The sequence below is a fragment of the Carcharodon carcharias genome, chromosome 1 (assembly GCF_017639515.1).
Source record: "Carcharodon carcharias isolate sCarCar2 chromosome 1, sCarCar2.pri, whole genome shotgun sequence".
Lineage (NCBI taxonomy): Eukaryota > Metazoa > Chordata > Chondrichthyes > Lamniformes > Lamnidae > Carcharodon > Carcharodon carcharias.
In genome coordinates this window covers 104,473,443-104,486,070 of record NC_054467.1, presented here as the reverse complement: position 1 = coordinate 104,486,070, position 12,628 = coordinate 104,473,443, and the positions used below count along the sequence as shown (strand labels likewise).

At 41.1% G+C, this 12,628-nt stretch overlaps 1 protein-coding gene across 3 annotated transcripts in view; it reads right to left on the bottom strand.

Moving 5' to 3' along the window:
- The window catches only part of LOC121278150 (AF4/FMR2 family member 1-like), a 137,626-nt gene that overhangs the window by 71,893 nt on the left and 53,105 nt on the right, over positions 1–12,628 (bottom strand). For all 3 annotated transcript variants that reach the window (XM_041188269.1, XM_041188278.1, XM_041188288.1), the window contains exons 2-3: positions 8,936–9,056; positions 6,731–7,651 (exon numbers count right to left, since the gene is read on the bottom strand). In XM_041188269.1, coding sequence (XP_041044203.1) covers positions 6,731–7,651; positions 8,936–9,056 — 1,042 coding nt within the window. The remainder of the gene's footprint in view (positions 1–6,730; positions 7,652–8,935; positions 9,057–12,628) is intronic.

The following is a 12,628-nucleotide window of genomic DNA, read 5'->3' as shown; positions in this document are numbered from 1 at the left end:
CCTTTTAGGAAGCAACAATTTTTACCCAGTTTGTTCCATGTGTGACTCCAGCTCTATACCAATGTGATAGAATCTTAATTGCCTCGTGTGCTGGTCAACAGCAACTTATATTTATATTGCACCTTTAACATAATGAAGTGCTCCAAAGCACTTGGTCAAAGAGTGGGTTTTAAGGAGCATCTTAAAGTGGGGGAAGGTGAGGTAGAGAGGCAGCGGGGTTTAGGGAGAAAATTCTAGCACTAATGTCCTTGGCAACTGAAGGCACAGCTAGCAATGCTGGACTGATTAAAACCAGGGATGCTCAAGAGACCAGAATTAGATGAGCGCAGATATCGGAGGGTTGTGAGGCTTGAGGAGATGATAGAAGGGGTGAGGCCATGGCGGGGTGGGGATTTGAAAACAAGGATGAGAATTTGAAAATGAAGACATTACTTAACTGGGAGCCAATGTAGGGCAGAGCGCACACGGTAATAGGGGAATGGCATTTGGTGCGAATTACAACGTGGGTAGGAGTGTTTTGGGATGACCTCAGGTTTATGGAGGGTAGAATGTGGGAGCTAAGTCTAGAGGTAATAAAGTCATGAATGAGGGTTTCGGCAGATGCTGAGCTGAGGCAGGTGGAAGTTACAGTGATGGAAATAGGTAGTCTTACTGACAGTGTGAAAATGAGGTCAGAAGCTGATTCCAGGGTCAAACATGAAACCAAGGTTGCAAACAGTCTGGTTTAGTCTCAGACTGTTGCTGGGGAGAAGGATGAAGTCAGTAGTAGGGAACAGACTTTGGAATGGGGACCAAAAACTATGATTTCAGTCTTCCCAATACTTAATTGGAGGAAATTTCTGTTCATCCAGTATTGGATGTCAGATAAGCAACCTGATTAATTTAGCAACAGTGAAGGAGTCAAGAGAGGTGAGGGAGAGATGTGTGTCATCAGCATACATGTAAAGCTAACACTGCTTTCAGGTGACATCAGCATGTAAATGAGAAATAGGAGGAGGGCCCAGGACAGATCCTTAAGGGAGACCAGCGCGCTGGAGCAGGAAGAGAAGCCTTGCAAGTTATACTCTGGCTATGATTAGAAAAATAAGAATGGAACCTGGTGAGAGCAGGCCCACCCACATGGACAACTGTGGAAAGGCGCTGGAGGAGGATGGTGTGGTCAACCATGTCAACAGCTGCAAACAGGTCAAGGAGGGATAGTTTTCCAGGGCCACAGAGTAACTAGAAATGAGCAGTAATCACTAGCCTTGACAGGTGATGCCCAAGTATGAATTTTGTGGAAAAGGCTTGAGGGACTTAATGGCCTACACCTGCTTGTAAAAAAAATAGAAAATAGTTAGTGGAAAAGGTTTGTCTATGTCCCTTCAGCTCCAAAGAAGAGTCATACTGGATTCAAAACGTAACTCTGTTTCTCTCCCTCTCCACAGATGCTGCCAGACCCACTGAGTTTTTCCAGTGCTTTGTTTTTATTTCAAATACAGCTTTACCTTACCAAAGAACAAAAGTTTGGGTTGGGGTGAATAACAATACAGTGAAGTTACAAAAGTAGTTATAGACAAATGTTTACCAAGTGTTTTAGCATCCAACAAAATAAAAAGAAAGACTGGTGGCTCTACTAGATAATTAACAAGGTCAATCTTCAAGAGAGTAAGGAAGGGCTGCCTTGGATTTACAGAGATTAAAAAATTAAAATGCAGAGCTTTTAATGAACAGGACTAGATCAGAAACAACCACTCTAACCAACAAATAACAAGGCAGCTATTTGCTATCAGCTAGCAGGCATCAAAGGAGGAAGCTTCACACCAGTATAGGAAATGGGGGTGGGTTTGAAAGTGCCCAGAATTCAGCATTCTATCTCCCCTTCCCCCAATCCCTTACCCCACACCTGGATCCTGTCACGATTCCCAATTCAGACATGATTCATGGATCAAATTAAATGATCACTGATTTAAAAAATAATTAAGACAAAGTATTTTTGAAAAGAGAAGTCAAAGTTATTTTCTCTCTTCAAATTAAAAAATGCCCAGAAGAGAGACAAAAGTTGTAGAATGTTTGAATAACAGGATCCCTTTTGACAATATTTTTGCTTTAGGGTTTAGCCATGCATCACAGATTTTCCTCCAGCCACTACTTCCGAATCACCTGTAAACAAGCAAATTTCACCAGCGGCCCTAATGTACTGTGCACATTTATAATGGGCTGCACTTCACTGACGTTAACATTACTTTCATTGTGAATGAAGGAATAAATGACCATTAGAAGTGGTCCCAGAACCCATTTATTAAACTAAAATTTACAAGGTCACATCCATAAGGCTTTGCGATTTCTAATCAAATTTGTACATTTCACACACATTTCCAAGTGAACACATGAAAAACTCAGCTTCCTCGTGAACTGATTTTTCAGTCTTTTAATCTGCAGTAAATCTCATTTTACTAGGTCAATAGCAGTAATATTATAGAATTGAAGTGCTAGTCTGATTTCCCATGGCTTCTGTGAGGTATTTTTTAAAAATAAAGTTCAGAAGGAAATCCAGCAAGTAAAACACTACCTCACATCAGGCACATGCATGAGGAGGAGATATGGCAGACATTTTATGGTTTCAGGAAAGCACCCCAATAGTGTACAATCCTCCCATATACCAGACTTACACACACTTTATTTTGTTCAGATGCGCCAGCATTGACAGCTATTATTTTTGAGTTAATTTTTCTGGTCATTATTAAATCAACAGTTATTATCAACAGTTCAGCATCTGGGAAACAAAACTTTTCCAAACAAGTTATCCTGGGTGGAATTTTACAGCCCCTCCCGCTGGCAGGGTCTTCTGGTCCCGCCAAAGTCAACGGAGTTTTGAACGGCTCACCGCATTTTCTGGCCCCACCCCTGCCACAACGGGGCCGCAAAATTCCACCCCGTGTCCATGTCAAATGCTCCCTCTATCCTCTCCAGGCAATATGCTTTAGATAATCACCATTTTGACATTTGTCAGCTTGCTTCAGTTAATAGCACACTCGCCTCAAGAGTCAGAAGGCTTTGGGTTCAAGCTCCACTCGTGGATTCGAGCATAATAATCTTGGCTGATGTTTCAGGACGGCACTTTGATAGAAGCACCATCTTTTCATGAACTATTAAACCAAGACCCTTCCTATTCTCTTCTGGCAGATGTAAAGATCCTACGACACTACTTGGAAAAGCAGGAATTCTCTGGCAGCCTAGCCAATGTATTTCAAATGAGACATTAAACCAAGGCCCCATCTGCCCTGTCAGGTCAATGTAAAAGACCCTATGGCACTACTTTTTTGTGTTCAGCCATGGCTTAGTTGGTAGCAATCGTGTGGGTTCAAGTACCAATCCAGGATTGAGCACAAAAAGACAAACGCTCTAGTGCAGTGTTGAGGGAGTGCCGCACCATCAGATGCAAGGATGAGATGTTATACTGAGGCCCTGTCTACCTTTGCAGGTTGACGCAAAAGGTCTCCTGATACAACTTTGAAGAAAAGTAAGGAGTTCTCCCCTGTGTCCTGGCCAATATTTATCTCTCAATCAACATCATAAAACCAGATCCTCTAGTCATTACAACATTGCTGCTTGTGGGACCTCGCTGTCCGCAAATTGGCTTCCATGCTTCCTACTTTACAACAGTGAATTCACTCCAAAACTTCATTGTCCGTAAGCGTTTTCAGATATCCAGTGGTCATGAAAGGCAGTATATAAATGCAAGTCTCTTTTTTAACGATGTATCCCTCTATCAATATCACTGCACATAGATTAAATGGTCATGAATCTCATTTGTTGTTTGTGGAACTTTATTTCCTACACATTGACTGCTACATCCACCATAACAACAGTAAAAGTACACTTTCAAAACAATTTGTTTGGGGCTGTATTAAGGGCATGAAAAATGTGAGAGAATGCAAGTTCTTCCTTTTTGCATAAAAACAACAGTATCTTCTAAAGTGTAAACTCAATCCACGTTTGAAAGAGTATTACTGCCTTTGTTCTTGGAAACAAGTCATCAGACTAATTAAATTAGGCAAATGTGAATCCAGTCCTGGATTCTGTACATGCTAATAAGATACACATCTATAAATTGGTGTCAGCCATTCAAGTCAGAATCAGGAATTGTTTCTCTTAATTACCTGATTATTTGTCAGACATATAAATGTTGTTAACATAAATGTGTTTTCAGCATTTCAAGTCAATTGTTTCTGGCTTGTATGATACCAGTAGGTAATGTATTTTTAATTAGCTAAATATGCTTTAAAACTGCAGCCTGTGTTAACAGAGAGAATACACAATCGTCTATCTTTGATAATTCTAACTCAGACCCATCTTTTACAGTGACATGTTGGAGTCAATGCAATTTGCTTGCAGGGGTGAGATGAAAAAGGAACTAGGAAAGCAAAAAGAGCGCAGAACAAATAGTGATAAGCAAACCCAAAGGATGTCTTATAAATAAAGAGTAATAGGATTACAAAGGAAAGAGGGGAGCCTTTTAGAGATCAGAAAGGTAATGGGTGTGGGGACGGAAGATGTAGACATGGGTCTTAATGAATTCTTTGCATCTAAATTTACAAAGAGGAGGTGATACAGACATTGTAGTTAAGGAGGAGGACTGTGAAGTATTGGAGAGAAAAAGCGTTGTGAAAAAGAGGAAACGTTAAGGGGTTTAGCATCGTTGAAGGCAGATAAATCACCAGGCCCAGACGTAATGTATCCCAGAAGGACTACTAAGATTGCACCATTTTTTATAAAGGCAGGAGGGGATGGGTTGAATAATTACAAGCCAGTCAGCCTTCCTCAGCAGTGGACAGATTATTGGGAAAAATTATAAGGAACAGTATTAATTGTTGTTCAGAAAGACTTGCATTCATCAAGGACAGTCACCATGGATTTATTAAGGGAAGGTCATGTCCAACAAGCTTGATGGAGTACATACTGATTTTTAGCAAGGCTTTTGACAAGATCTCCCATGGCAGACTGATTAAAAAAAGTAAAAACCCATGGGATCCAAGGGCAAATGGTAAATTGGATCCAAAATTAGCTCAGTGGAAACAATGGGCAATGACTGACATGTGTTTTTGTGGCTACACAGTGTTTCCAATGGGGCTTTGCAGGGTTCAGTTTTAACGTCAACAATGCGGGCTTGATTCCCATTCTGATTGAGGTAGATTTGGGGCCTGCCTCCTCGCCCTGCTCCTAAGAGTGAAAGGCAAACCACCACTGAAAAACCCACCAGGAAAATGGCTCAGGATGAAGCATCAGCAGAAAATGAACCAAGGGCCTGTCTTTGGTCAGAGCACACATGTGAGTGATCAATAATTAACGAGCTTACAGATTATACAAAAATTGCCAGTGTGATTGATAGCGAAGAAGAAAGCTGTAGACTGCAGGAAGATATCAATGGACTGATCAAGTGGGCAGAAAAGTGGCAAATGGAATTCAATCCAGAGAAGAGAGAGGTAATCCACATTTGGGAAGGGCAAACAAGGCAAGGAAATACACAAGAAATACAATGGTGCTGAGAAGTGTAGATTTCTGCCCATCCAGAAATCCCTTAAAGGTAATCAGACAGGTGGATAAGGTGGTCAAGAAGGCACACAAGTCACTTTCCTTTATTAGCTCAAGCATTGAATACAAGAGCATGAAGGTTATGTTAGAAATGTATAAAACACTGCAGCTAGACTACTGTGCACAGTTCTGGTCACTGATTACAGGAAGGCTATGATCACAATAGAAAGGGGACAGGGATTTATGAGGATGCTGTGTGGAAAAGAGAATTTTGGCCAAGAAGGTATGAGTTGTTTTCTTTGGAACAGAGGAGGCTGAAGGGAGCTTTAATTGAGGCATATAAAATGAGGGGCCAAGGTAGAGTGGTTAGGGAGAATCCTTTTCCCTTAGCAGAGAAGACAATACCAGAGGCAATAGATTTAAAGTAATTGGTAGAAGGATTAGGGCAGAGGCGGCGAGGAGAATTTATTTTCACCCACGTGCTGGTGGGCATCTGGAACTTAATTCCTGCGAGGTTTGTGGAGGCAAAAAATCTCCTTGCTTTTTAAAAAAAAAAGTACATGAATATCCACTTGAGGTGCTGTAACCTTCAAGCCTACAGACCGAGAGCTGGAAAGTGGGATTAGGTCGGATAGACGTTGTTTGGATAGCATAGACGCAGAGGGTCAAATGGCTTCCGTCCGTGTCATAAATTTCAATGATTCTTTGACTCTATTATCGAGGAAAAGAACACTGAACTGTTCATATTCACTGTATTTGTTCTCTCAAGATGTTGTTTTAATTCTAAAGGCTAGCTTTATTTTTAAGCAATTTTTAAAATGCCTATGTTCTAAATCCTAAACTGCTTATCTTCTGAGCTAATTACACACGTGTACCAGAGGCTTGTACAGCTGGTAGCAACATGCAAGTCCATGCTTCCAGATTTGCTGAGCTAACAGGGCAATGAGTTTTTTTTTTAAATGGGTCTTTAAGTTGGATGCCCTCAGTGAATCCAGTAAAGTTTACTTTGGCAATTGGTTGCATAAAACATGCACTCAAAGCTGGTAATCACTTAATAGCAGCTTTAAACCCACCATTTAAATTCCAAGTCCTGCTTATGCCACTGGATCATGAATCTGAGAAAAAAACCTGAAACTCAATTGACCAATAGCTGTTGCCACCACTGAGTTCACTACAGGAGAACCACATACCAGAACTGAAATATCTGTGCACTCACCTCGACTGGCTGAGAAGGAATTTTAAGTTTGGACAGCTTCGCCCTGGCACTAGCCTTCATCACAGATATATTTCCATATGGCGGCTCGCTGTAATCCTCTGAAGGAGGCTTTAGTTCTGGGGATTTACTAGGGGCTTGGTCTTGCCCATCCATCGGTCTCACATACGCTGTAGGTTTTTGCTGCATCATATTTGGTTTCGATGGTAAAGATGGTGGGAAAGTCTGAGATGCGTGTTGGCTGGGGACAGGAACATTCAGATCAGAAGACAAGTTCTCAGGATCACCGGAGTGTACATCCTGTTCATGAGGAGATATTGTTGGAGGACAGTCTTTGCTGTGACTATTGCTACTTTGTTGTAATTTGGAATTGGTAAACCCGCTGGAATGTAAGGGGGATAATGGTGTTATAGGAGACAAGGGCTGTATAAGTGAGGATAACGGTAACAGTGGTTGCAAGTGTTGCAAATGGGATAACTGGACTTTCGTGCGATTGTCCGCATCCATTTGCTGATCATCCCTCCCACGATGGCTACTGCAAGTTTCCCGACCACTCAAGCATTTGTCCTTATTTTGGCTTCGGTTATGAAATAAGTTGTAGCTTTTAGTGTTATGGCTGAAGCTTTGGCTGTTCTGATCTATCACTGCAGTGTTTTTTTGAGAAGAGCAGTTGCCTGTTGATGAAGCTACGCTGCGAGGGCCCATTGACCGTGGATTGCTGCTGTGAAAGGAAGGCTGCAGTGAACTATTACTTCGTTTTGGACCAAGCAGGCACTCATTCTTTTCTTGTGACATCAAAGGGACTGCCCTCTTGGGTATACCAATGAGGCTCTGATGACTCTTGTTACTTATTAAATCCTTCATCTCATCGTAGTTGCCCAGCATATTCTGAATACGGCTGGAAAGTTCATCCCCTTTATTGGTCTGCACAAAAACAGATAAAGTAATTAATGACTCCAACCCCAAGAGGAACCCTGTGATGGTTCACAGACAGTTATGTAGAAGAAAATATTCACGGAAACTAAAATGGTTTCCCTGCATGCACTAATTATTGTTTTTAAACATGAGCAGATATTTAAAAAATTTAATTGTTAAATTTTTAGCGGCTTCAAAAGGCATGCTGCAATTTTTTTGGGCAGAAAAATCAGTACTGGCTGTATATTTGAATAAACTGAATTATTTTGCACTTCACTATGGCCAGTTAACAGTCACCCAATTTCAAAAATATCTTTCAGACTTGTATCTCAGTGCAGCAATCCTAAAGTAAAATTTATACATAGCCAAGTTCAAGAATTTTAATATTTATCTTTTCAGCTCTAATGCAACTAATTTCTTTGGTGTGCATCAGCCCCCTGGAAATTTTCCAGCCTTTGAGATCAGATAGAGTGACTCCAATTGCTCAGAATGCTGTTTTCCCTTTCTACACTTTTACTCAAAGTGAAAGGAATGGTTGTTGGAAATTTAGCTCCACGAAGAGTCCTTCTGAAACCACAGCAAAGCTTTTTACGAAATTTGTACAGAAAACCTTCTAGCACACTAACTGAAGATTAGGCTGGCATAGCTCTTCTGCAGAGCTCCTGTTCCAGAGACACAGGTGGTATTTTTAAATGGGAGGGGAGGTACAGCATGCATGAGTCTCAAAGCGGGTGGGCACCTGATGAGTCTGGGAACCACCAGGCCTCAGTTTCTTATATTCTCTGACTTGTACAAAACTGGCCAGATTCACTACTTGGCCAGCCAATGGTGGTGAGAATTCAGGGACAGGAAGCCAGGGTCCTGCAGGACAAGTCTTTGGAAGTTAAATAAATGGAGTGCTTGTGGTTGGGGGCAGGGGTGAAGCCTGTGGCAAGGGAGGCCCAGAGCTTCCTGTGGATCCCAGAAAGAAGAGTGGTGCTCTTCCTCACCCACCACTTAAGGACACCTTAAAACTTAAAAAAAAAAATTGTGCTTCCCGGGCCTCTTCTGTCCCACAATCCCCCTCCAAGCCTGGCCTGATGGGGTAACAGTCACTGCTCTCCTGCTCAGGCTTCTAACTAAAATTGCATATCAGGTTCCGATGACTGAATCAGAGACCCAACCCACAAATTTAAACAGAAGCCCCACCAGCTTCGGGCAGGCAACCTGCTCACAAGAGGCACCAAGAGCTGTGCAACACAGGATCTAAAAAAAAGCTAAAGCCAAATTAGTCTAAGCTGTTCTATACTTTACCTTGTATGGCTCACCAAAGAGAGGGGCATTTTCTAGGAAAGGTTCTTTGTCGAGATGAATTTCTTGGTTTCGCCTTTCCCTTTCTTTAATTCGAAGCAAATTTCTGTCCTCATTGTACAAGCTGTTGAAGAGCAGAATAAACTAAATTTCAAATCTCTTCAAATAGATTTATCTACTTGGCAAGCAAAATGCAAAATTAATTTAGAAAGACAGCAACAAAGATCAGGAAACAGCCAGTCGCATGTCAACCAGTTCACTGATGGGCAACTTTCCTGTTGCTCGGTCTCTTTGTTTGACAGCATTTCTTCAAATTGTCTATCGGTACATTAAGTGCAACCATGTACATTCACCATTTGAAAACACTAATACAAACATGTGTTCCAAATATCTGGTGTTTAGCCAGATCTATCAACTACAAAAGAAAACTACTAAGGGTCCTTGAAATTTTGATATTACAATACTGCATACATATTTTAAATACAGCATAACATACAGAGGATAAACAGCCAAAGTAAAACTGCAGTTCAGTGGAGTCGAGGATATTTTGAACACCAGCAGTGACAGGCCCAGGTAAGGGTCCCATGCTCAGGGTTACAAGCCATGGACAATGGCAGAATCGGCGAACTTTCATTAGTGATGGTTGAAGAGCTAGAACCTCAAGGGAAAATAGCTGCTTACAGGTGGAAGATCCTACTGGAAAAGCACTCGTTTCCTTGAAGCACACACAAGAAATGCAACCATCTCACCTAGTTACATTGCCCATTGCTCAATGAGGTTGAAAATGGGAGGCTCTTATGAGCAACTGAAGAGGAAAGCTCACGACTGAGATGTGGAGAGGGCCTGCCCTTGAGCAGATCACCACTGCACTATAATGACATTATAGCGGCCTGTGATTATCACTAGAATTTAAATTATAGTTCAAACTTCACTACCAGCTTGCTTACTGTATATTTATAAAATTCCACATATGCTGTACATTTTCAACTTTTGTTATATATTGAATATGCTTACTCTGTAAAGATCTCATGACATTCAGCAAAAGACTGTTATTGGCATGAGACCCAAAAGGTATGTATGTAGCATGATAATACTCACAGGATTGAGCCTAATAGGTTGCACATCACAATTGTATCGCCACTGACCATCAAATACACAGAAAACAGATAAAGTCGTTATCCACCTAAATACTGTGTGACGTGCAATGCACAAAATGGCTACGGCATTTACCTAGGAATTATGACTGTACTTCAAACTAACTAAAAAGTATGAGGAGTGTAATGGGAGTGGTGTGGTAAGGTACAACAAAAATGCAAGTCTTTTTCTACATTCTTCCCACTTCCTATACAATCTGTGACAAAATGCTGATTTAAAAACAAGAATTAGAATAAAAGGAAGTCAGAGTTGAGACAGCTCTTTGAGTGCTGTGTACAAACTAGACATTGGTCAGGCTCTTGTCTGGTCAGCTGATAACACTAATCATTTAACACTGTTCTACAAAGTGCCACAGATTAAGTGTGCAACATCTGCACTATAAACATACACACAGCTCAGCATGCTATACATACTCAGGTCAGATTTATTTTTAGAACTACTGGTTTTACTACCGGTTGCCATTTACTTGGGTCACCCAACACTTGCTGAGAACATGCACAGCCCTGTGCTAACAAAATGTGCAAGGGACTAAATTATTAATCATCTGTATTAGCTTTTTCCAAATATACAATCAATCTTAAAAAAGTACAAATATTCAATGTTGATAACAAAAACCAACATTCTTTTGATGCAGAAAGACAACTGCATACTCAAAACCTGCCATAACAATAATGACAAACAAACAATTGAAAAAAAAACACAGGATACCTTGTATTGCCCCTATAGAACGAGCCTAGCTTTTACAGTTTGGCAAGTTTTACCTGGCTATTAGTTTACAAGCATAAGCATCAAGTACAAATATAATCAAACCTGTGTCAGCACCTCTACCGGTGCACTTGTCAAAGCAGATGGCTTGTGGGATAGGGAAAGGGAGTCTACCAGCTAAAATATTTGTGTGTAGGGTGTAGGCAAGGAGGGAAGAGGAGACGTGAAAGAACATTCAGGAACCATAGAAGTTGCAAAGTAGGATTTAATCAAGTAGCTCTTCACACCCGCTGAATAAAATTTAAACGGGGAAGGTAACTAACTCACCCTCATGTGTTTGGCACAGCTATTTATTCATCATCCAGCTCCCTGAAAAAAACACCAGGGCTTGAAAGGCTTCTCCAATTAAGTCAGCAACAGAAATCAATCTGTTCTGATCAATTACATGCATCAATGCTGGTTACAGTGGACACAATCCTATAGGATTTCCCCACTACTGATGCTGAAGTACATCTTGAACACAACAATCAAACTTACTATTAGATTCTCCAGAAATTCAAAAAAGGTAGACCTAGTCAAGTTATTTTCTGTAAAGCTATCCAACTTACTTAAAGGTACAATTCAAATCTTACAAGGCAGTTGTGCCTTGTAAACTAAAAATTTGAATTCTAGCTTCACAATTGTTTAATATATGGCAAGAGATGTGCAATTTGTTTAAACAAATAAATGTTCTTGTTCTTCCCCTTCCAGAGCAAGAGAAAAGCCAAAAGCAAAGCAGATAGTATCAGTAATTCTGTTCCTACAAAAGCAAAAGCCCTTGCCATGGAGGCAACTGTGGAAACGTGGCACCACAGTGCATCTAAAATGTGACTGCATAAAATCTAACTTCAGTGGGGAAGTTCTCCCACTTAAGAGGTTAGCATGCCCAATGTTTCCCGCGTTCAAGTTCTCTCCAGTACTCCTTAAAGCAGGATTCATAAGGCCTGGGATTAGGGTGGAAGCATCACTCTGGTACCTTTCCCAAGAGATCATCCCACACACACAAGCTGAGTCCAGTGCCGGCAGGCTTTCTAAAGCCGAATACAATCACAGTCATTCCCAATATCAACTTAAAACTATTTTCAAGGCGCACTGCACTGGCTAGCAATCTGAATTGGGAAACACAGCTGATATTTCTACAACCGCCACCCCCACCTTCCATACCTTTTAGAAACATAGAAACCAGGAGCAGTAGTACATTCGGTCCTTTGAGCCTGCTCTGCTCTTCAATAGGATCATGCTGATCCTCCATCTCAACGCCATATTCCCACTTCCTCTCCATATCCCTTGATGCCCCTAATATCCAAAAAATTATCCATTTCTTTCCTGAATATACTCAGTGACCCTGAATCCACAGCCTTCTGAGCCATTCTGGTAGAGAATTCCATAGGTTGACCACCCTCAGTGAAGAAGTTTTTCCTCATCTCAGCCCTAAGTGGTCTGCCCCATATCCTGAGACTTTGGCCCTTGGTCCTAAACTCCCCATGCAGGGGAAACATCCTTCCTGCATCCAGTCTGTCTAACCCTGTTAGGGGGTGCAGAGGCCAACTGCAGTCCCTCAAATTGTTGCAAATCAACTAACGAGGAAAGATTTTTTGTTAAATTTGAGAAACCAAGTTGAAAGGTTATGGCTCATGGTGTAAAATACCAAACTATAAGAAAAGAATAGGTACATCAGAAGCTGTTTAAAAAAAAACAGGCTAGAGATTGTAAAAGAAATAAAGGAATGAAAGGAGGAAAGCATTCTGTGGCTTTGAGGTCCAGTTGGGGGAAAAGGAAAAAATTAATATAGTAAGA